Source organism: Numida meleagris, chromosome 3, assembly GCF_002078875.1.
Source record: "Numida meleagris isolate 19003 breed g44 Domestic line chromosome 3, NumMel1.0, whole genome shotgun sequence".
Lineage (NCBI taxonomy): Eukaryota > Metazoa > Chordata > Aves > Galliformes > Numididae > Numida > Numida meleagris.
This window is the reverse complement of record NC_034411.1, coordinates 13,541,762-13,567,135: the sequence shown is the minus strand read 5'-3', so window position 1 is coordinate 13,567,135 and position 25,374 is coordinate 13,541,762. Positions and strand designations below refer to the sequence as shown.

The window sequence follows — 25,374 nt, the reverse complement described above, 5'->3', positions numbered from 1 at the left end:
AAATGAAACACAACAGCAGGAGCTACAAAAGAGGAAAAATTCTAGATCTTAAAAAGCAAAAAAAACCCAAAAAAAAACAGCTTAAAAAGCAAAACCAGAATTCTGAAAGAAAACCCAACCAAAAAAAAAAAAAAGCTCCAAAAAAGGGATACAAACATAGTTTGCCTGATAATACCAGGAAATTAATGATTCATTTTCCAGATTTTAAGGGCTTTATAAACTGAAAGAGACAACTTCTGTTTCCACACAAACAAGGAATTCTGAAGTTGCTGGAGGTGAAGTAGCCAGTTCCAAGCAATGTGATATTCGCAAAGGTTGATCCGCTAAGATTTATGAGATCTTTGCTTGTGTCTACTGAGATCACGTAATGGAAACCTGTACGGTGCCCAGGCATGCATGAAGAACAGAAATCAAACCCTACAGCAGGTGCAGCCTTAACTGGGTTCTACCACAGAAAGATGGGATTTGTTATAGTCAATACCCTGTGTTCATTAAAGGACGTTTCTCAAAGCACTGTGCAATTTAGGATGGATCGATGTTAAAATAGATGAAAGAGTGCTGGAGAATTTTATGCTACTATTACCATCATACATTAAAATCAATGGGATGCAATCTCTGTGAATTAAAGCGCGCTACTCCGAAGCTGTAGCTCTCATTTCACTTCCATTGCTCTCCAGACAGGTCTGGCGTTTGCTCTGGATCCCGGTGACAGTAGACATCCTTCATGGTGCTGCTGGAGCGGTCTGTCCTGCAGCGATAAGCTATAATGGATCTGTCTGCAAGAACCGCTGTCTTGCCTTGTTTCCAAGAGCAGATGAAAAACAGCTTCTGCGCTCAAATACTGTATTAACCTTGACAATAATGAAGTGGGTAATTAACTGTTTTGCCCTAATATGACCTTGCGTTTATTGTCTTTAAAACTACTATACTTTACACGGTCACTAAGAATATATCATCCTTTGTCCTTCAGGAGCTGTCCTTTCAAAAGTCGACAAAGATTTAAAACCTCTGTAATGCATGGAGTGGGAAAAAAAATCTTTTTAGGAAATGCCGCCTTATAAAGAGCCAATCTAAATTCTGATTTCACTCCTAGCTAGCTTATCCCCTCATTTTCGTTAAATGTAAAATAAATGCACAACCTACGCATATCTGAAAATCAATTTTTTCTAAGGGAAAGAGGGTATATAGCACAGCTGGTAAAAGTACTGTACGTGATGACAGTGTTGGTAATTTATCTTCTTGTGCTGCAAGACAAAAGCTGTGGAAGTATCTGAAGCTGCACTCATGATACCACATTTTACTCACTGGCACAAGCAAATGTGAACAGCACTACCTTGGGGAGAAAACCGATCCTTGTCATTATGTCAGAAGGAAAACTCCATCTTTCCTGAGGGGTAACAGTTTTATAGATGGAGCCTAGGGCGCAAGAAGTGTCAGGGGTCTGCGTTTGATCTGTTCTCACTTGTGGGATCTCAGACCAAGTCACACCCTTGGAATAACACAAAATAGCTCACCGCATCTTCACAACCGGCTCGTCTTCCTTCATGGAGATACAAGACAGATGAACACAGAAAATCCCATCCCTGCCTCCTGCTGCCTTGCCCCACACAACTTTGTGACTCCGAGCTGACCTACAAATTCCTTTTTGGGACAGCTCTTAGATAGGACCTTCCCAGTGCACAGGAGAACTTAAATATTAATGAAACACACCAAAGCAGAACTCAGCCCAGGGCTGCTGCGGTGTGTACTGTGGCTGTGACAAGCTGGTCACCAGAGCTGACCCAACGTCACCAGGTATGAAATAGCTTTTATGTTCACCCACCATCTGCTCAGTAGTGCATTTTGGTGGGGCTTTTCAATGGGAGCAGGACTGAAGGGGTCAGATGAGCTGCCAGCATCAGGTTCTTGCTGCTGTGCGCCAGCTATGTGGAGCCCTATGGAACATGCCCATGTACACACTGCAGTCACATTTCTGAGCACACATTGGCATCGCCAAAATTTTTTTGCTGCTGCACAATAAAGATGGCACAGCAGAGAGCTGAGCTTGTTATAATACACAGCCCTCAAGTGTGTACAGGCAATATTACCACATCAATTAATCTGATACCGGCAACAGCAGAGAATAGGTAAGAAGCTGGGAAAATGTTGGCACAGACACATGCTAATTATTGAAAGAGTTGATAATGTAGGAATGAAATTAACGCAGCCTGAAAAATACATATTACTCAATGGATTGAAATAAAGCTACAGCCACAGGCTTGAGACAAGCATAATAATCTTAACAACAACACTACTGCCGGCTGTTTAAAACTCCTCAAAATTAAAATGATGGAAAACTATAGAAAAGCCTAACCAAAACCACACTGTGCAATTTGCCAACCTGCACAGCAGTTTTAAAAGTTAGTTGCTATAACAACAAGAGCAACATTTCATTATAATCTCATTAACTGGCGATCTTTTTGACAATTTAAAATATAGAAACTTTAACAAAACATTTAGTTTTAAAATTCCACTGAAATATCTACATTCTACTAACTTCTGGGGTTTTCGTTTTTGCTTTTTTAATTTGTTTTAAATACACAAGCATGGCCATTATACATCATTTGAAATATTATTAGAGAATGTTAAATGTCCAAAATAATTGCTTGAGCCAATTATGCCAAATACATGAAATTTTGTGTGTAATACATATACAAAGATCCATCAGACATAGAAGAAATGAGGGTGAAATGTGATTTAGAAGTTTTAGTTTGAGTGAGAAAGTCAGTGTCTCTATCAGTGATGGAGCCATCAGAGGGTTCTGCAGGGAGAAGAATGGAGAAAGATTTTCTCCCAGATCCCTCCACACCCCCTGCCACTCAGTATTATCCAGCCCCCGGGCAGATCCCTGACCGAGACTGATAATGAGATGCACATTCAGGAAACTTGACAATATGATTATGCCAGTTTGCACATACCAGAAATGTACAAAAATTTCAAGAGGGAGAAAGGAAAAAAATGTGAGAGGAGGACTAATTGAAAACTTATTTAAACATCTCTTGCCCCACAGACAGATTCCCTGGGAAGGCAGTGGAGGAAGTAAAATTATTACCCTCTGGAGTGTAGTTTTTAATGCTCAAATTGTGCCACATTGTATACAAGCACCAGATGGGTGTCTCCACCAGAGAAACTGTTTTACTGAAAATGGTAAAGGAATGTGAGATATTACAGTATAAAAGGAATCAAGAGAAATAAATCAAACAAATGGAAAAGGGAGAGTCTCCTAACCGTGTGCTAAAAGCTCAGCGGTGTGGAGTAAAAAAGAGCATCCCTCACATCACCACATCACTTCGTATCAACCTCCCAGAAACCACGTGGGAAGGACCGGAGTGCTCTGGGGACTGCAGTCCTCTCTTAGCAGCTGTTGCAATTCCGTTAGCTCACTGCATGATGTCATGATACGGAATACTTGTGGAAAACCATGACAGTAGTTCTCTCCCTTTCAAAATCATATAATCTGCTAGGACATCTGTGCCAGTGTTGTTTCGTTGGTTTTTTTCCAGAGGAGGGTGCAAATCAAATTCACTAAGATATTCCAAGCGGTAGCTGTGGTCCGGCCCCTGCTGGTGTGGTTGCAGCTCACAGCATCCCACAGCCCTTACAGGGCAGCATTCCTCAGCTTCCCACCTGGACTGACTAAAAAGACAACTAAAAGCTACAAAACTCAAAACAAATCTGGAAATATTGTGGAAAGAAGAAGGCCATGTTCGAGACCAGTGACATCCCTCCCTGCAAAAAACACAACTCTGCTTTTCAGTGCCTATAATAGAAGCAGGCTAAAAAGTCATGACCTCAATCAGGATGAAATTTCACCTCAGACAGAGTTGCGTGTGACATGAGTAGTTCTATATCAAAGGAAAAATGACAGAATTAAGGACAGTTAATGCGAAGCAAGTGTTCCTACTGTATCTCAAAAATCCGGGCTTGTGGATTGATTCATGCCTGGATTACCAATGTGCTCTGGGAGAGATGTGCGAGCAATGCTTTCTGTACCACAGCTCCTCATCCCCAGCCATGATGCAGATGCAGGGGCTGTAATTCATGAAGGCACACTGCAGCGTAAGCCCTCGTAGCTCAGATGACATTTCCCCAGATGAGATTCCCCTCATGTCCTAAACATGTCCATTAACAAATACAAGGTTGATGGAGTGTTAACCCAATTAATGATCCCGGTGCTTTTTTTCTTACTGAAAGATTTTGGCTGAATTTACTGAAGTAAATTCCCACATGGTAACATCCAATGCTAGGGAAGTAATTGCCTTTATCTGACAGCTGTGGCAGTGGGGCACTTGTCTGGGAGGGCAGAGGCTCTGCGGTCACTCCACTGCAGTCTCCTCGGCTTTAATTAAAACGAAGATTTTGACCACCTGACAATTCGTAAGAAGTGATCTTAACCATATTGCTTTCCATTGCAATTTACCACAGTGAATGAGGTTTCGTGTATGGCACATCCTTGAAGAGAAAGTCAACACTTCTGTTTCACACGAGCCTAGCAAAGCATTGCTCAGGCTCAAGATGGTTACTGCAGTCAGAGCCCTGCATGCCTGAGATTACAATGCCAAGGAAGACTGGGATAATGTGTGCAGTGCACTGGTCACACTGGTGGGGAAGAGGCCACCAATGCTCCAGGAAAGAAATTTCTCTGCAGTTGGTGCTGTGAAAACGCTGTCTGTGAAACGCTTCAGTCCTATGGCCTTAAAAATGGTGAGAAAGTTTCAAAGTACTTAACAGGAACTTTTTAAACCTGACAATGTCTCTGAGTATTATGAGGTCCTTCATAAACATAATGCGATGGGTGAGCAATTGGCTGATCGGTCAGTCCCAAAGAGTTACGGTAAATGGGGTTACATCTGGCAGGCAGCCAGACATTAGTAGGATTCCACAGGGCTCCATTTTAGGGCTATCTCTCCTTAATGACTTCATAAATGACTTGGATGCAGGACTAGAAGGTGTTCTGAGAAAGTTTGCTGAAAACACTAAATTTGGAGGAGCTACTGACTCCATCGAGGGTGGAGAGGATTCACAGAGAGAGACAAAGTGGGCAATCACCAACCGCATGGAGTTAATTTTAACAGGAGCAATGCTGGATTCTGTACCTGGGAAGGGACAACCCTGACTATATGTACAGACTGGGGGGAATAGAGACTGGACAGCTGCCCCATTGAAAGGGATGGGGAGCTCTGGCTGACAGCAAGTTGGACGTGAGCCAGCAGTGTGCCCTGGCACCAGGAGGGCCAACCGCACCCTGGGGACACCAGGCCCAGCGCTACCACCAGGCCAGGGGAGGGGCTGTCCCCTCTGCTCTGTGCTATGTGGCCTCACTGCACTGGGTGCAGGCTGGGTGCCACAGCACAAAAAGGGCATAAAGTTATTAGAGAGCGTCCAAAGGAGGGCTATGTAGGTGGGGAAGGGTCTGGAGGACAAGGTGTGTGAGGAGCACTGAGGCCCCTGGGGTTGCTCAGCCCGGAGCAGAGGAGCTGAGGGGAGGCCTCATGGTGGCTGCAGCTCCTCAGATGGAGCAGAGGGCAGTGCTGAGCTCTGCTCTCTGTGACAGCGACAGGGCCCAAGGGGATGGCATGGAGCTGTGTCAGGGGAGGCGCAGCTGGGGATTAGGGAAAGAGTTTGCTCCAGAGGGCAGTGGGCACAGAACAGGCTGCCCGAGGCGGAGGGCACAGCACCAGTGCTAGAGCTCAGGGAGCACCTGGACACCCCTGTCAGACATCAGGTCTGATTTTTGGGTGATGCTGTGTGCAGCTGGGGGTTGGGCTCAATGATCCTTATGAGTCCTTTTCAACTGGGGATATTCTACGATTCTACGATTCAAAATTTCCCAAAACACTCTTTGATTTAAGACAATTTAGAAATCTGCCTTAGTAAAAACAAATGCCTAACATCCATGTTGCTAATTACAGACTTTTTTCTTCCAAGGAAATACACTAGTTTCACAAGGCACACTAGAAGTGTACAAACAGAAATGGCCCATGTGGTACTAAACCTCACTTAGTGATTGTTACCTAAACACGTGGATATATAGCAAAGAGTGCTCCTGCACAGAAATCTATGCTCAGTTAACTTTACAAGGCAAGTGCGAGGAAAGACTCAAAACACCTTCCAAGCTGATGCTTTACTTATTCATGCCTGTAAATGCGAAGTACAAACCAACCACCTTCTCTGTGGGGAAAAAAATCCCAGAGAGAGACTTCAGAGGACCGTCTGCAGTGTAACTTGCCAGGATGATAGTCAGGACAACATCACAGACTCATAACAGGAAACTGCTGAAACATTTCTAGAGGAATCCTGACTTCTGCTGCAACATTTCTAAGGGAATCTTGATGTGACTGATCTATGGGGCTGAGATGCCATCCAGCGCACTGACCCCATGGCATATTGTCCCTGACATGCTTCACAAACCCATCTGCCTGGAGAATTGCTGCTCCCTGCCCCTCCTCCATCGCTCTGGCCTGAAGAGAAGGGCAGCATGACCCCCGCACGGTGCACAGCTAACTCAGCATGAACCGCCACACGGGATATGGAGAGAAGCGAGGCTGCTCCCAGCCCTGGGTGCAGAGGGAGAGCCTGCCTTCTATCCACAAGGCTTTTTCCTGGGTGGTTCATAAAAGCTGATGTGCTTAAACGAGGTTTCTGTGCTTACAGATCCCATGGCTACTAAAAAGTGCTACTTCAAATGGAGGCATTTTCACTGGAAGTTTGTGCTGGGTTCTGGGAATTACTAAATGCAAATTAAGATACAGAAATTACTGTTTTGTTTGCACTAAATAAATTTCATAATCCCTTGCTCATCTTTTAACTGCGTGATCCTAATTAAAGCCTGTTGGATCTGATCTTAGCAATTACGAAGTATAAGTCCCCATCCTACATACATCTCTTTTGTTCACTTTTTGTCTCCCCAAAGATCTGTATCTGACATGCTCTTATTTTTTCTGGCCTGCACAGTTCAGCCCATGAAAGCGACACTTCAGCAGAAAAGGTGTTTAAAGGTCTCCAAGGGCAAGTCAGTGTTGCTCTCCTGTAATACACAGCACTTGTCTGCTGTAATTGGATCCTGTGTGAAGGGGAACACAAGAAATAAATGGCAGCAAATCAGCTTCAAATTCCTGGAGAGCCACCAAAGCCCAGATCTAATCACTGCAGAGCAGGAGACAGAAAAAATCCCACTTACACCTGGAGCTTTGGCCTCGCAGGTAAGTGAGATGCGTGGCAACATGGTCTTTCTCCTGATACTACTGCCCTTGAGAGTACTCTTTAAAACATAGTCTAATGGGACTATGACCAAGATGGTTTCTGCTCCGGATTACAATGGACCAAAACAGGTCTATCAGTAGATCAAGGAATAAACATATCATGGAGACATGCAGAAAATGTAGGTACCGCGTGATTATAGTCACAGCATGCTTAAATGCAAGCCAAAGTAGCAAACTCTGTCCTAGTACTGATCCGAACTGCAAATGCTGCCTGGCCAATTTTATATGGAAATCCCTTCCAGAGACCTGTTACAAAGGAGGATAAAAATGTATCTGTAAAAGTGCCGTCAGGACACCAAAGCAGATTTGTCTGCTGTCTATGCCCACTTACGACACGCAGTGAGGTGAATTTCCAGAGATTCCTTGCTGCCACCTAGTGTTTCCCACAGCCACTGAAGAAAAGAAACTTTCTAGTATCACCACAACTTTGTGTTTATGCAATGTTAGCAGAACTGCTGGGGTTCAGCCGGTCCACAGACAGAAGGAATCTTACAGGATATTTTATGACAGGCGCTCTCTCAGCTGAGTTGAGCGAAGGCTTGCTGGACTCTCTCACTGATGCTTGGTAAAATATATTTATCCTTTCCACATGTTTAATGAGGAAAACACTGCCTGCACTTTACCTTTTATTCTTTCACACCTTGCTACAAGGGATCGGCGATGTGGTACAGAGGCTTCAAGGAGCCTCACAGCAACCACTCCAAAACACCACCTCTACCTGCCTAGCCCCGCATAGGTCTGAGTCCCGCTTCTATCTCCACAGAGCAGTTTTGGTGGCCAAAAACCTGCCTAAACAAACAGGAAGAAAATAGCCAGGTTAAGAGCGATGCAGAGCCCTGCATGTCAGGCAGTACAAGGGGGGCATGGCTCATTTATCAGGGCAGGCAAGAGTAGGTACTGAATATCTCTAAATTTGTCAGTGGAGACTAACTTCTATGCTAAAAAAAAGAACATGATTACAAGTGTCCTTGCTCAGGATCTAATTCTTGGCTCATTTCAGGCTATACAGCACTACCTGGAGAGTACTCCCAGTCTGGTATTCCCAGAGGAGACTGGATTCAATTTCTGAAATGCTGATACTGAGAAAATGCCTCTTCTGTGTGCAGACCTACAGGTTAACATCTTCACTGAGCTCTAAAGCCTCAGCAGATGCAGACAGTGAACTCTAGATTTACATTCAATCTTTACTTAGCATATTGCAAGGTCCTACCACCTAGATAAGCTCTCATCACTTTTTTAAATGTTTAAAAAAAACACAGCCCTTGCAAAACTTCACCAGCACTAACATTACTTAGAATCACAATGCTGATGCAAACAGCATTTAAAAAATTATTTTATTATTTATATTGGAAAAGAACACTTTCTTGCACAGAAGTCCGTAATCCCTATTGCTGTCTATTACTGCTATGGACCCAGTAAATCCTTTCTCATATGAGCAGACCAAATCAGTCCTAACTGTTGCATGAAAAAAGGCTTACTCGGAAGATTTCTGGATGACATCCTTAGATCTACACATGGCAGGCAGAAGAATCCGACACTGCTCCCCAGCAGAGCCCAGTGAGCCCCGCAGGATCATTCAGGTGTAAATGCACACCCGTGTCCGAGTGCTTGCAGGATCAGTGCTCCCTGCGGACCGCTGGGGACCTTTTGAATGAGTAACATGATCAGCAGGTAACTGATCATCACTCCTCAGAAGCAGAAGGGTAAAATTATCCACTCACAAACTTAGTGCAGAGATAAGTGCATCTACCCAGTCTAACATGGACAAAAGTTATCCCCTACGCTGCACTACCTGCATTAACTAGACAGACTACATTTGAAAATGACATTTCTGCCAGTGTGCATTACTCTTGATGTCACTGGAGCACATTTCAAGGACACAAATAAGAAGATGTAATGTGAAAAAACTTTTTTTTTCCACTTCAAGTACTTAGTCTGTATGGTGGCAGGGTGTTTCATATTAGCAACCTCACTGTTTCTCTAGGACAGCCAGGTCCTGCTTATGATCCCTGATACTTGTGTCTACAATTCTGCTGCAAACAGATCTTTCAAAAGTATGTGGCTGAATCTGTGAAGTTTGTTCTAAAGGACAAGTATCTTGGTCAGAAAAATCAGGTGAACAACTGATTTTCTGCTTCATTAAAACTGAGGAACATTTCATGTTTTGAGACAAACTGAAATGCTAATGATGCTGGTTTCTTCTTGTCCAAAACAGGACCCAGAAAAAATGCAGCAGTATGAAAATAAAGCAGCAGCTGCTCAAAAGTTGATCAGGAACTTCCTTGCTCAGAAAGTCAGAAACTCCAGACTATGAAGAATAACTGAGAATATATCAGGGAAAAGTACCATGGAGAAGAAGTGCTTCCCTCATTTTAGGATGACTATGGATTGCCAGTGCGATTGTAGTAAAAAACTATTTGCATCAGATAGTGCACTTTTGATAGTGGTGAAGAAAAGAGCAGATCAGAGGACGGTACAAGGAACAGAGAAATAAATATTACTGGAGCAGGTTTGCATTTCATCTAACTTCCTGCCCACAGTCCACCAGTGAAGAGGGACAGGCAGCTCGCAGCACAGTGGTGCCAGGAGCTGTCATTACAAGAGCCCTGCTCTGCGCTCCTTCCCAGGGTGCGCAGCATCCAAGGCTGCCAAGGTTGCACTGAGCACGGAAACCAAAAGTAGTCAAAGATTTAAACGAAAAAAACGAAACAAACAATTTATGATCTCTAAGATGTGCCCTCTTCCAGCTGAAATTATTTACACTGAAACTGCATTTTCCATAAAATGAACTATTAACATGAAAAAAATTCTTCCTATTCCCTTATTTGGGCATTTTCTGTCTTGAACTAAACTCTGCAGTCAGCAGCAATATTATTCCAAAGGACTTCAGTAAAAACCTAAGATTTTCTGAAATCACACAATGAGAAATTGAACAGAAAGTTTCCATCATGCAGTGTAGTACGTATGAGACCATATTAACCCATATGGCTGACTTTTTTTGCTTTTTTTGCATAGTGACAGATTTCCCCTACAGTTACACAAAATTGGCAACACGGCTCTTCTCGCACCAAGCCTGTCACAGTAAGACACATTCTTGGACACTAGGTGGCATATTTGCATTACATCTGTACAATGAGGCACAGAAGAGATGCCATCACTTAGAGATGGGGGAAATCAAACAGTCCTCAAGAGTGAACTGAAATACGCTCCAGTAATTCTTTTTGGCACCACACAGTATCAAATGCATTGTGGTTTCGTCATCAAAGTAAATGGAACGTGGAACTGTTTAACAGGACTATTTCAAATGTCACTGAAATCACTTGTAGATGAAGAAAACTGCAGAAAAAGGGACCTCTGCAGATCATCCAGCCCCACCTTCTGCTCAGAGCAGAGCTAGCACTGATGACCCACCAGCTGGCTCAGGGTACTGTCCATCACAAATTGCCCTCTGCGAGGATACAGCCCCTCTGGGTCACTGTCCCACTGCTCAGTCATGCTTGCTGACAAAACCTGTTATTTCCACACACTTTCAATGCTGCAAGGTGTTGGCTCTTGCCCTTTTTTAGAGATATCCCTTTCACCTTAGCTCCTCCCAGACAAGCACATGCTAGGCCCCATGTGTGATCCCAAAGCAAGCAATTAGGAAACCTGAGTTCCTAAGCATGACTGATCACAGCGTGGCTACGCGGAAGGCCCACAAGGTGTCAGCAGCCTTTTGTGTTCTGTCCTGGTAAGAGCAGTGCTGTAGGCCTGACGCTTCTGGGTGGATGGGAGACAGCCTTCTACAAGCAAGAACCTCAAACTGTCCCATCTACAGAGGTATCATGGAGGAATAAGTAAAATCAAGTAGCTGTCAAGGAGAGAGAAAAACGTGGGAAGGCAAGGAAGAGAGGGCAGGACAACCACCACTTTGTCCAAAAAGGACTGGGAAGGGATGTGACTGCTCTTTGTTCTGTCAACATACACAGTCAACAGCAGCTTTGGTTTTCTGGTCAGAACTATTAAAAGAGTCATAGCCAGTAACTCATTTTCGGATTATTTTCCCCCATGTTACATATAGGCTGAAATACAGTAGTAGAAGCTTAGAAAGGTTTTAAGGATTATAGTTAACTCATTGCTACCTGGGTCAGTGTTTGGGACGCAACAGTGAGGGAAGCTAAAATTACAGACAGGACAAAACATACGGGTTGCAACACTGAAACAGGATGACAGAGAGGAAAGCCAGAGACTTCGCAGTCTGCCACATCAGAAATTCTCTGCCCTGCAAAGCCCACGCATTGCACAATGCCAGGTAAATGAACTGTGGCAGGTTAATGGCACAACTACTGTGCATCTCAGAAACAAATGGCATTTTTTCCTCCTGTAACTGACAGAAAAGCAAAGAAGCTCCACTGTTAGCTGCACTGGGAAACATGAGAAGGGATTTTAACAAGTCCTCCGCGCCACCCTGCTCCTATTGACAGCCATGGACATTCAAGCATCTTAATGAAGCATCTTTACAAACCCTAGGCTCTCATCAAAAATCCCCCAAATAAGGGTTCTCATACTTCTATTCCTAATACTTTTAGCAGAGTGTAGAAAACATGAAGAATTCATTGAGTTTTGCTGCCTAAGTGCAAGGTGTTTGCCTAGGTATTGATGCTGAAGCTTTCCAAAATTAAGGGGTTGGAACTCGAGTACAGCATAAAAGCAACGTCAGGCCAAGCATGCTGCATGCTGAGGACGAACAAGCAAACCCTGAACTGCAAGTACACATAAGGCAAACACAAAATACTGAAGCAAGAGAACTGAGAGGTCTAGTATCAGATTGCAGGCTTCATGAAATCCTTTTTAAGTACAGGAAGACATAGTTCACATGGAGACGTTTCCAGTGAAAAATCAGCCTTTTATCAAAAACCTCTCTCCACACCCAAAACCTATCACGACCACTGTCACTTTCTGTTTTCCATGAAATCTTCTGCATCATTTTTACTCATTCTTGCTAGTGTCTGAAATACACAGCACTTTGCTCGTATCTGGGTCATCCACACTGAGAAGGGGAATCCTATTATCATTACTCCTTGTAGTGGAAATGAATGAATTTGTACAGCCAGCTCAGGTTTGCATTCAAGCTCAGATATTACCATGACAAGCCACAGCCAGCCACGTGCAAAAGGACTAAATGTCTTTAATCCAGCCAGTGCAGAGGCACAGCCATGAGCCTCCTGGTGGGAGGGGGCCACTCCCAGGATATTTGGGAGCCCAGAGTGTTGCCTCTTCATCACCTCTGCTGACTTTCAATATAGATGGAACAGTTAGAAAATGTACGACATTGTTTTACCAGAGGGATACAGTATGAACCATCAGGTTCTATCTGTTTTGCAGACTGAGAAACAAGCAAACAATCCTAATGGGGAGGACAGCAAAACCCACAGAAGTCAGCAAAAGCTCTTCCCTTCCTCTGCTTTGGCTTTGGGGTAGGATGAAGCTTTGGGTGAAGCACAAAGCAAACAAAAACCTGTCTCAAAAGCCAGCACTCTCTTAAAACTCTGCCTCTATAACCTGTGCTACCATTCAGTCACAAAGGAGTCCCTCTAAGCTGAACACCTCTGCCTTGCACTGCACGTGTAGTTAATGCAGAAGTAATTAAAAACACAATAAAATTAATAAATGCAGAACAGACAAGTTACAGAACTGCTGCATGACCTGAAACCTCTGCATGGACAAACTCTGGTCGAATGCCTCAGCCTGACTTAATACTGTGACTCAGGACACACTTCATTATCAATCTTCTGTTACACCTCAGTGCATTTACAAGTGTGTTAATTAAACCACATCAACGGCTGGGTGGAAAAGAGAAAAACCGTAAGCAGTGTTATGGTCTTGCAGTTTATGGCTCCCATCTTTTAAATGCAAATGCATTTAAAATCATCAGTTCTCACTTAAAGTATAGTCCTCAGAGCCTAAATCCCTTTTTAACAGAACTAAAGGTGTTAGGGCATGTGCACATATACAACATTGTTCTGAATTAAATGTTTACTTCAGTAACGCTTAATATTTTCAGTTCTGAAGCGGTCACAACTCTATGTATCTCTGTAAGTTATCTCAACATAAATGCACTAATTCTTAACATGCAGTGAAATTATTTCTTGCAATAAAATTAAAAGGCTGCCATCTTAGACGGCAGTCACTGCTCTTAGTTGCCAGTAAGACCAACTCTTTTTCTGGCATTACAGTGGAGGCCTTTTTCAATAGGCTGCTGAAGTCTTAGGGAAAGTAACAGCAGAGTGAAAGCCCTTCAGTTTTAATCCCAATTCCAGTGGCATGTAATAAACTGCAATTTGCCTAATCTACTTCCAAATTCCATCTTCCACCTATGCAGACAACCCTTCCTGCGGGTCCCTCTGCCCCATGGCCACACAGGGGGACGGGGGGGGACTCCCGTCTCCAGGAGATGCACCATGGGAAGATGCTGCAGGATGTATGGATGCATCATGAACCACTGCAGCCCAAGGCTATGTTGGGAGAACAAGCTGAGCTCAGGAGCTGCATTTTGGATCCTGGCCCCAGCCTGCTCCCAAAGGCTCCTTGCCTTTCCTGGCATGGTAAGATTTAGTTCAGAACTGCGTGCTCGTTGTATGAACAGATAAAGAGTGTTGGATACATAGACCTCCCCCATATATAGACAGATGCCTGATAAACAAACATAAAGCCAAAAAGAGACAATTTCTTGGAAACAACTGTCCATGCTTTTCTCCACTTATAAGAGCTGCAGATACTCATTCAGGGTTTGATCCTTCACACACCGCAGTGTATATTGCTTCACCAGAGCTCTACTCACAAATAAAGCTATGCATGTATGTGTCCATTTGCAGCACTCGTCCTAGATTCACACTGCTTTTAAGGTGTTGAGAAATCTAATACATTTTAAAACATTTTAAGCTTAAGGATTTATGGCTCCAGAACTACAGAAAATAGATAGCATTGCTGCAAGATAAGAATCTGATTTGTTTTAAAACATCTTTATGCATTCATGTCAAAATACCCAGGGGTACTTCGGTGCTTAGAAGGTCTGTGAAACACACTTGCTCTTCTACTCTAGCTGGCAAAGGTTTGCCTACTTTTTTCCACATTATTCTGGGCCTCATTTATATAATGAGGTCTTCTATCATAGCAAAAAATCCAAGACTTTGCTTTTATATCCCTTGTCCTGCAGCAATGCTCAGCAATCCTGATCAGCAAGCACTGAGTGTCCTTCAGGTGCAGGCAGTAAATGCAAATTTAGCAAAGAGCACTTATCAAACATAAATACAGGGTCTGTGCTCTCAGGATTATCTGATTTTCCCTTGCTTCAGAAAAATCCGTGAGGATGAAGTCCTAAATTTATCTTTCAGCCACATGACAGCAAGGGGTATACGGTACTGCCAGCATGCAGGTGGCATTTACTAGGATATTAGGATGCACAATTCCAGAACCACCACTAAATGAGGCTGTTTATCTGACTGTAGCTTGAACTTCTAAGGATGGGAAGCCCAGAGTGACGCTGGTGCCCATCTAGTGCTGCTCTACCCTTTGAGCTATGTTTTTTCATAGCATTTCACTGTCTGGTCTGAACTTCCCAAGCCACAGCCTGGGTCTGTTCCTCCCATTTTGTCACCCTGAGAAGAACTCTCCTCCACCATCTGCATTAACCTGTAGGCACTGGCAGGTGGCAACAAGATCCCTCCCTGAGCTCCTTCCTGGACTTAACAAGCAATTTAATTTTTCTCCTTACTTGTACTTATCCCTCCCTCCCTGCCTTTGCCTAAAGCACCTTTCTTAAATTAATTATCAAGGAACTTTATGCTGCAGAGAAGCAACATTTGGGGCCTCCTCTGGGACTTGTGGCTTTTTCTTCTGCAGCCCAGGAATGCGAATACATGGCCCAAGCATTGCCGGTGACACATGCTCTTCTGGGACAAGTTTTATAAATACAATTTTACCTCATAGCCCTAGTATTAAATGTTTGGATTTCCAATTCTCTCTGTGCTTGCAGCTCTGCCCCTCTGTCCCAGCCATGCCTGCTTCCCAGCTGCTCCTGGTGATGCAAACAAATATCTTCTGTCTGTTTGTGCTTAGTGGTCAAGCCTGACACGTCACCCCCTTCTGATCTCTGTATTTCTAGCAACGTGGGCAGAGTAAGTATACAGAAGTGGTTATATCAGAGTTGTCAGCTAACCTTTCACTAAGATGTAGTTCCATACAGAAATTAGAACGGTAGCCCCCATCATGCAGCAGGTACCTTCTGAGTGCAGATGCAGGCATTTTAGGGCTAAGCCCATATACAGCTTCAACTACACAATTAAAGATAGGTCAGGAAATCCAAAGGCAACAAGAAAGACAGACTTTGCACAATACCTTCATAGGCGCAAGCTGAATGGGAGTGATGCATGAGGGGTCCACCATAGGCTTCGGCCTGTTGGCCGTGTCCGCCAGCAAGCTGTGCCACTGCTGAGGTAGTCCCGTGAACTTCTGCTCTCGGTGGTCAAAGCCAGTATGGACACGATGTTCGAAGTTAGAGGGCCCAGAAATTTCAAGCCTTTTCTTTTTCTTTCCGAACATGGTGGAAAAACCTGGAGAAGTAACAGGGAAAGAGGAAAGGAAAAAAAACATCTTAATGCTTTGCTGCAGCCATTAGCCACTCTCTCTATTGTATGGATAATTTCACTGGATGTTATTAGCCTACACAGATTTTACTCCAAGCATACCACCTTTGAGGTCTATCCCCCTTCTCAGAAGATCAGAGATTTCACAAACTTAAACCTCTAATCTACACATGTTAATGATACCTTGACCTCATGAAACAACCAGCTGCCCCCATAACCAGAAGAGAAGGCCCCAGGTCTTACTTCCTACTCCTTCCTCTGCTGGTCTGCTTGTGCTGCACGCTGCATCCCACAAAAGCTCACAGCCCTGAGTTTTACAGCTGCAGCCCTGTACTGCTCTGCTCTGACAGCAGCGCCCTGACACACCAGCAGAACAAACATACAGCTTTACATCTTAAATCTATACGCTAGATCTCACAGAAAAGATGACTCAACCCAGCTGAGAGCCTGGCCCCTGGATGTTCACAGCTAGATTTCACCCAGCAGTAGGGAAAGCAGAGTTTATTCCCACACTGCCACTTCAGATAGCATGTACAGATCTAATTCTAACCTGGTCTAAGTGCCTTCATCTGCATTTGTAAAGGGTCCTTGTCATGGAGTTATCTCTAGATCTGTCTGTGCCTGTGACAGGGGGACAGCAGGTCCGGGGGAAAAAAAAAAAAGGCGGCTGGGGGGGAAGGTGTCAAAGGTTTACCAGCTGGTTCTGTGACTTATGGGACAGGGGACACATGAACCCACGCCACGGGAAAGGGAAAAGGGGGAAGGGTAGGGAGAAGGGCCTTAAAACAAAACACCAGCAACGATCTGAGGAGGAAGGTTTGTTTACTAAATATGATATCGGAATGCAAGATAACACAATATAATACAATATAATTAGAATTGAGGCTAATAAATCAAATAAAATAAGAGTGTCCAAAACCGAAGTTGAGGCAGTCTTGTATCTTGTGAGGAGTTTTATTTTTCCCTCCAAACCCAAAGTCCTTGGGGGTATCTAGTCCTTCTTCTCTTCTGAGAACCAGGTACCCAGAAAAATCAGCAATTCACAGAACTGGAGCATTAACTCTTTAACTCCCAGTACTCTACATGATGTTATGACGTGGAATACCAATAACAAAAATCATAAAACCATGACAGTCCTGCTTAACAATGCTACCCGCTGCTATAATCATCACATTCACATAGCACCAGTTGTCCTTCAGATGGCAACAAGTTCCTGTGAAAGACAGCAGCACATCCCCTAGTACCTGGGTTTTTGCTTGGGTGGGTACAGCTTGCTGGCTTGGGGCCAGCACCCTCAGGTGGGATTAATTACAGCAAGGGCCCTACTTATTTACAGGTGCAGGATGCAGGAATAGCTCATTTGTTTTTTTGCAGATGATACACACCATCTGCATTAACCCGCTCGGGAAGAGAGAAGTCCCTCTGCTACCAATGCTGCACAAGCTAGGAACTGGAGGCTGTCAGAAGAACAGTGACCTTCCATGCCTGTAGGTTGCTGGACAGACCAAAGTTGAGCTGGCTGTCTAGTAAAGCTCTGCTACAGCATTTACAATGCAGAAACTGAGCTTTCTGAAAAACTACATTAGTTATTCCCTGGCACGATTGGAGATCTGTTAATCAAAATCCCTCTGTTATTCTCAAGGTGTTGTTAGCATCCTGGGATGGTTAAACCATACATTCCATCGTATTTGTGATGGAAATCCTCCCAAACTTACTTTTTCACACTTTGATCTCAGATGTTTTTTGCAATCTGTGCCACAGCCTTGCATCAGTTCTAAAAGGAGGAGCTGAACCTGTGTTTCAGGGACTGGTGGGCTCTTTCCTCATGGAAAAGTGGAAGTACAACTTATTTAGCATCACTACTATTTAGGACTACTTATCTAGCATCACTGTCACTGACCAGAGGCACTCAGCTTGGAATATTTTGCGCCAAACTATTTGTTCAAAAAAGCTTACAAATATCACTATGGCAATTTGCTCCAAGCTTGATTCTGACTTTGTGACTATTTCAGCTATCTTTGCACTGTTTTGTGGTTCAGCTTTTGGCTGCCCCCAGGATGAGAGTAGGTTTGCCTTCCTCCCAGGACAGCTGAGGAGGCAGCAGGAGGGTCTGCAGGGGGCATGGGCGGATTGCTGGGGCAAGAAAGGTTTCAGGGCAAACTGGAAAGAGGAATTAACTGCAAATCAAAAGCAAAGAAAGTATTTGCTGACTGCATCAGCACAGGAAACAGCCAACACACAGACCATTTGGATTAATCCCTGGGTTTCTGGGTTCCACCTTAAAACAGAGCAGAGCCCAGTGATTTAGGCAAGTTCAGAAGTGACTTTTACAAAGGATTCCAGAAAACTGCTGTCGAAGGAAGGATGAGAAATCCCTGGCCCCAGGGAAATGAAGAAAGGTCCTGTTGCTTTTCAATGAAATATAGCCCTGTTCTCAGAAACCCCTCTGCTTGCTTTCCGTTGCCTCAAGATAGCTTTCCACCTTGATCTTGTGGCCATTTCAAGCGGGGCTTGGTAGGTCCTAAAGCAGCAGAAACAGAAGTATTTGCCTTAAAAAGCAGCCAGGCAAAGAGGCCAGGAGCTCAATAAAACCTCTCATAACACACAAGAGACTGAGCTGTGAAGACACTGCCCCAACTTTATGACTCAGGTGAAGCTGCTGAGACAAGCTAAGGGAAGAAAATACAGTTGCATTGCCGCCACTGCAGAAAAGATGGGATGATAAATCAGGTTTTTGTTCTACTCTCATTCCATCTTACTAGTTCATTAAAAGATCAAGCCCGTTATTAGGAAATTGATTGCTGGCTGCTTTATACCTCCCCCCTGTACGTTTGCAAGTGATAACGTCTCCCTTGTGTGTATTTTCTTTAGATGGAGCAGACGTGCTCCCGTTGGCCTTTTTTTTTGCAGGTCTCATCTTTTCTGGCTTCATTTCCCTTCTCTGAACTCCCTCCAAATTTGCCCTGTTTGACAGTCTCTCCATGTCTGCTAACCTAAGTTATCTTTCTCATCTTCCTCTCCTGAAACTTGTTGTAATCATCACTTGGCTTCCAGGCCCTTTTTCCACTTCCAACATTATGACCCTTTTATTCTTCTTGTTCATGGTACCTTGTGGCACTTGCAGAAATCTTTCCAGATTAACCCAAAGTCTTTGTGGTTGAACTCTGTCATTCACTTTCAAGGCTAAAACATAAGCAGCCAGCAGTAGGTTGTATTCACCGTTCATCCGTGGGGCTCCACTAATCACAGCTGGCATCAGATCAATGGCATTGGATTGATTTCATTCACCCTCTGGGATTTGAATCTATAAGGCCTATTGGAGTTGCATTTTAAACCAGCAGTACTAGAAATTTGCTTCTTCATCTAATCAATGCCAGTGCTTGCACAGTTTCTACGCCAGACTTATTCCCTAGTGCAACTACTGGTTGCATGGAGTCATCCAGAGCCCCAAACACCAGTAAGTAAAAGCTCATCAGCCAGCAATGGTACATATTACCTTTAAAAACAATAATAATTCGACAAGACATTATTAGAATCATAGAGTATCCCAAGTTGGAAGGGACCCACAGGGATCACTGAGTCCAACTCCTGGCTCCACACAGCAACACCCAAAATCCAAACACAACGTCTGAAAGTGCTGCTCCTTGAGCTCCAGCAGCTCGATGGCATGACCACTGCCCTGGGCAGCCTGTTCCATGCCCACCGTCCTCTGGGGCAAACTCTTTCCCTAACCCTTCCTGCCCCTCCCCTGACACAGCTCCATGCCGTCCCCTCGGGCCCTGTCGCTGTCACAGAGAGCAGAGCTCGGCACTGCCCTCCGCTCCATGTGAGGAGCTGCAGCCGCCATGAGGCCTCCCCTCAGCTCCTCTGCTCCAGGCTGTAAAACTGTGTTTTTTTATCTTCTGCTCTTCCGTTTAAAAAATACTACTGTAGATGAATGTACATGTGAAATTTGGTTCAGTGACACATTTACTTTCTCAGTAGAATATTTAAGCCTCAAATCTGATGCTAAGGCCACACATTCACATAGGGGCAGCAATAGAAACTCTCCCTTTTGACTGCAGCTCATGCTTACATCAGCTTAAATCGACCGTGAAGCTCTAGCACAGAGACAGGAATACCAGCACCTCGTACAACATGAGACGGATTCAGCCATGCAGGCAAAAGCACAAATACTGTGTGTCTCCGTGGCTGGAGAGCAACTCCCATGGGGCTATGCCCATGACAGGCAGCGTGGTAACCCACGTGACAGCAGCTCTGACTCCATCGGAGTGGGGCAGGAGGGCTCTGGGCAACGCAGCCTCTTCACCAGCTCTTTAAAATAGCCACTTGGCACCACTGAAAGGAGCACAGCCCTGTCTGGCTCTTAATGGCATCAATAATAAATGCTGCGTGCTGTCTCTTCGCTTCATTAGCCAGCAAGGTCTCTGTTTCACTGAAAGCAAAGCTGACCTCTCCTTACCATGTTCCCTCTAAACAACTGGAATTAATACACACAGCAATACCAAGCAAACTTCATTTCCTCTGATTTCTCTTAAAGAATAATAATAGGATCATTAAAGTTGGAAAAGACCTTAAAGATCATCTAGTCCAACCACCCACCTACCACTAATAATGCCCATTAAACCATGTCACTAAGTACTACATCTACCCTTTCCTTAAATGCATCCAGGGACGGTGACTCCACCAGCAGGACTGGAGCCTGTTCCAATGCCTTACCACTCTTTCAGAGAAGAAATTCTTCCTAACATCCAACCTGAACCTTCTCTGACGCAACTTGAGGCCATTCCCTCTAGTCCTATCACGCTAGTTACTTGGGAGAAGAGGCTGACCCCCGCCTCACTACATCCTCCTTTCAGGCAGCTGTACAGAGCAATAAGGTCTCCCCTGAGCCTCCTCTTCTCTAGACTGAACAATCCCAGTTTCTACAGCCACTCCTCAGAAGACTTGTGCTCAATACCTATTACCAGCTTCAGTGCCTTTCCCTGGACATGCTCCAGCACCTCGGTGTCTTTCTTGCAGTGAGGGGGTCAAAAACTGAACATAGTACTCCAGTTGCAGCCTCACCAGAGCTGAGTACAGGAGGACAATCACGTCCCTTCTCCTGCTGGCCATCTTGGCCACCTGGGCACATTGGCAGCTCATTTTCAGCCAAGCGCTGACCAACACTCCCAGGTCCTTTTCCTCCACGCAGCTTTCCAGCCACTCTGCCCAAGGCCTGTGTCATTGCACAGGGCTGATGGGATCAAAGTGCAGTACCTGACACTTGGTCTTGTTGAACTTCATCCTGCTGGCCTCAGCGCACTGATCCAACCTGTCCAAGTCCCTCTGTAGGACCTTCCTACACTCAGGAAGATCAATACTCCCATGCAGCTCGGTGTCATCTGCAAACTTACTCAATTCCCTCACCCAAATCACCAATAAAGATATTAAACAGGGCCAGTCACAATACCGACCCCTGGGGAACACCACTTGTGACCGGTCGCCAGCTGGATTTAACTCCATTCACCACCACACTCTGGGCCCAGCCGTCCAGTCAGTTTGTTGGTTTCTTTAATACAACACTTCATGCAATTGAAGGCATGGTCACATTCTTAGAATACCACACAGGTATGTATCTACACCGTGGAGAAGAATCTTCCATGGATTTGCACTTACCCCAAACAGTGTTTGTGAACAGGAGGCTGCACATCAGGCTGCAGCTGCCAGGGCTGTGTGCCCAATTCAACCTCCATTCACTATGCTTTGTCAAACCACTGATCACTTCAACTACTCTCTCCTTTTCAAATCATAGCACCGAAGCATTGCTGCATGTGAATGATGCTACTTGTCCTTGACTACCTGAGGATATCGGTTTGGGGAAGCCAAGCCAGTGACACTTCCTGAGTCTGGCTTAGAAGAGCCTTGGTTTTGTCCCCAGAATGTGCCACACAAGGTGCTTCATCCTCAGACCTCAAAAAGAGGAAATTTAATCTTTCTGCCACAGCTTTATTGATCTGATATTAAAAAAATGAAGCATTTAATCATGTGGAGAAGCAGAAAACAGCCTGGACAAGTGAATAAATGAAAATGCTCTCCAAGGTTTATCAAACTGTTTTGGCAATACCTCTCCATTTCCTCAGGATGCTGGATGGCATCTGTGCAACATAAATGTTAACAAAATTTCTATCAAGAGCACAGAATGCATCCTTTTAAAGAAAACGTTCATTCAGGCACCACTTACCCAATCTCTGTCACAAAGCACAGCCATCCTCTTGCAGTTGTTAGGAAAATCTGATTTCCTAAAGGAGCTGGTCAAGAAAATATCCTGCAGGCCATGGGGCAAGTGCCTGCATTGAGCAGAGACACGGGGAGGCTGGCGGCTGTGGGGGGCTGCCTGCTGGGCACCCTCACGCATCCCTCCCCATGTCAGAGCACTCACCCTTAACTAAATTCCTCTTGACAGCCTTCAATGTATTCCTGACCATGCCAAGTCTCTCAGCAAGTGGCATCGCTCTGTCCAGCTCCTCCTGCGCTCTCCCCTACCGAACGAGAGGAAATGAGAGCTGTCATACTCCTAAGGTGTTGCTATTTTTGTGGGGATGAGCATAACTGGGACGTCTGTCCTCTGCTTGTAGGCGTTTTGCTAACACACAGACTGGTTGATTACTGCAGCACATATGGGGCAAGGTGATGCTCCATGCAAGGTCTGGGGGGAGCTGGTATAACAACAGCCAGTATTGATGGCAGTGCAACCATTCGTAAGGTTTAAAAAACCCTGCCCTGTGACATCCCAGTCTTTCTGTTATTCACTTCTCCTGTAAGGAAGGGCACGCTCTCTGCTCTGCTGGTGCATGCCAAATGGTTCTAACAAAGCTCCATCCAGCCGCTGCAGGAACAGAGGCAATCCTGAAAACGCGCTATCAGGAGCAATCACAGCATCTCTCACTTAATGCCGTTTACTGCAGTGCCTAACAAACTGAATTAGACTCAACCAGCACAGCCTTGCTGTTAGATCTATACCAGACTCCTTTTCATTTCACTCTTTTTCATGCACAGAAATAATTCACTGATCACCACAGTGCAGTGGACATCTGGACCAGTCCAAATTTCATGCACGGCCTCCGATGATAGGTCAAATCGTGACACACTGAAAAAATTCCCTACATCCAAGACACCTGCATGTGCAAGGCTATGGCAGACAGACTAGCAATGCAAATCCACTCTGTCGCCTGCTGCAACTGCGGTGTGCTGCCTCCCAGTCACATGGAAAGGGACCATTCAGGTCCTTGCATGAGGGTGCCTGAGCTCAGGGCACCTCCATGGATGTACAGCAGCAGCCTCCCTGTGACAATGTGAAGCCTTGCCCAGCTTGTGTCCCCAAGTTTGTTCTGTTGGCTCCCATGGAGAGATGACAGGTTGCTCCGGTTATGCAGTCTCATACCCTTGGCTCCATCCCAGGACTCTGGCAGGTTGTCTCTCCCCTGTACATGAGATAGGGGATATGGAGACAAGCTGATGAACTGAAATGGTGAAAGTCCAAGTTCACGTAATTAGCCCTGGAGAACAGTTATGCACTTACAGCATGTAAAACCCGAGCAGCTGAAATAAAAGGAAACACAGAACACCTTATGACTTAAGGTGCTCTATATACCTTTTATCGTATCCTAACGAGGAGCAATTCAATTAAATCACCACATGTGTAAACAGAAGTCTGTGGCTTAAGTAGCAACCAAAGGCCAGGCCCTGCTCCCAATGAAAAAGTGGGATATGCTTTTTATTCCTCTCTCAGAAAGTAGCTATTCTTTTAGATTGAAAACAAGGGAGTAAGAAAGGCTTATTTTGTGTTGTACCTTGAAAACCACCAAGGAGCCCCAAGTGCACCTGCTAGGCACTGACAACAGCACTTGCAATCCCAGACAATCCTGCTGACCAGCAGTGAGCAAAGGACTGTGAAATTCTGCCGTACTTAAAAGCATAAGACAACCTTATAAATAATATAAAGTGAGATGGGTATTTTTACTTTAAAATTTAGTTTTTAATGGCTGCATACCACAGCTACACAAGCTCCATTTCTTTTCCTTATGTTACAATTTCAGCAGCCAGATGCTGTGTCCCATTAAATCAAGGGAATACTCTGTGCCCAGTAGCAGCACTTGCTGATAGCTGTGGGTAGATGCCTGCTCTGGGAAGCCTGGAAGTATTTCTTACCCAAACCTTTTGCTGCTTGAGCACGTGGCTGGGTCATAAATACTCCCTCGGGAATGGCTCATTTTCCATCATCTGTCTCAGGCCAGCAACACTTTTGCTTTTTATCAACCAGCAATTACTTCATTTTCAAAGAGCAAGCACACACCACAGTCAGTCCAGCAGTCCACGTTGTTTTTGTTTTGCAAGGACTCCCTGCGGTTCTTCTGCCATACAGCCTTGCTGCTTGGGGGCAGGCATGCTGTTAGTGTTTGGAAATTGGCTTCACATACATTGAATATTCATCTGCTACGAGCCCAGAGCACAGGGCTGCATTGAGAGCTGAAACCTCCTGGTGCCTCACAACTCTGCAAAGGCAGCCACGTGCCCACAAAACCTGGTTACAGCCAACAGCATTAGTGAATTGCTTCATTTTTAAAAACTCTAAAGAAGGAACATAGGTTGCAAAATGGGAGATGGGTGTGGGTTGCTTTCCTTTAGTAATTTCTCACTACTAATAATAGTTTTCTGCCATGCAAGTACCTCAGTTCTTCTCCTACAGAGCAAACAGAACGTAATATCCATCATTAGCTTTGCCAGCTTCCATTCTCACTCTATGATTAATTGTAACCTTTCCCAATATTTGATCATAAGCGAAAAGAGTACGAACTGAGAAGCACAAACTAAATTAACGTGTCAAGCAGCTTGCATAGCCAGTACTTGAGATAAATGTGAGGCGGGCTGGTATTCCATCTCGAGGAGAGAGCTACTGTCTGCTCACTGACTGATGGCAGCTCTGAGCGCTGAAATACTCCGGAAGCAAGAGGCAGAAATCACACTGGTTCTCCTTCAGCTGGCACAGCTGCAACTCCCCACTGCCGAAGCACACGGAAGGAGACCAAATCTGCTCATGAATGAAGGCACAAACCCCAGAAAATTCATGAGACAAAAATATGGCAGGGAATTCAGCCTTGCCACCTGCCTTGATTTCAAGCCAGGGGGTTACAACAGCTGTTCAGTGCAGCTCCAGAGCTGGGCTGGCTCTTGATAAACCTGAACGTTAACTCACTGTCCAGCAGCTCTTCCTCAGCTACTTATCAACTTTTTCATTCTGACCTGTCATTCTTTCTTTTTAAGGAGTGAAAGTGAAGTCTGTGGGTCATTATACAGGCAAGGAAGAAACCTGCAGAAATTCCGATTCTGGCCCCCCCAAGAGTAGTTTGCTTTGCTGCAACATTTTGCATACACAGGTGGACATATCTGTACGTATAAATAGCTATAAA

At 44.8% G+C, this 25,374-nt stretch overlaps 1 protein-coding gene across 5 annotated transcripts in view; it reads right to left on the bottom strand.

Moving 5' to 3' along the window:
• The window catches only part of PAK5 (p21 (RAC1) activated kinase 5), a 169,984-nt gene that overhangs the window by 23,496 nt on the left and 121,114 nt on the right, over window positions 1–25,374 (bottom strand). For 4 of the 5 annotated variants that reach the window (XM_021390086.1, XM_021390085.1, XM_021390087.1 and 1 more), the window contains 2 exons: window positions 22,347–22,446; window positions 15,678–15,892 (listed from right to left, as the gene is read on the bottom strand). In XM_021390086.1, the coding sequence (XP_021245761.1) occupies window positions 15,678–15,892; window positions 22,347–22,446 (315 nt within the window). The remainder of the gene's footprint in view (window positions 1–15,677; window positions 15,893–22,346; window positions 22,447–25,374) is intronic. The other variant, XM_021390089.1, reaches the window with a different exon arrangement.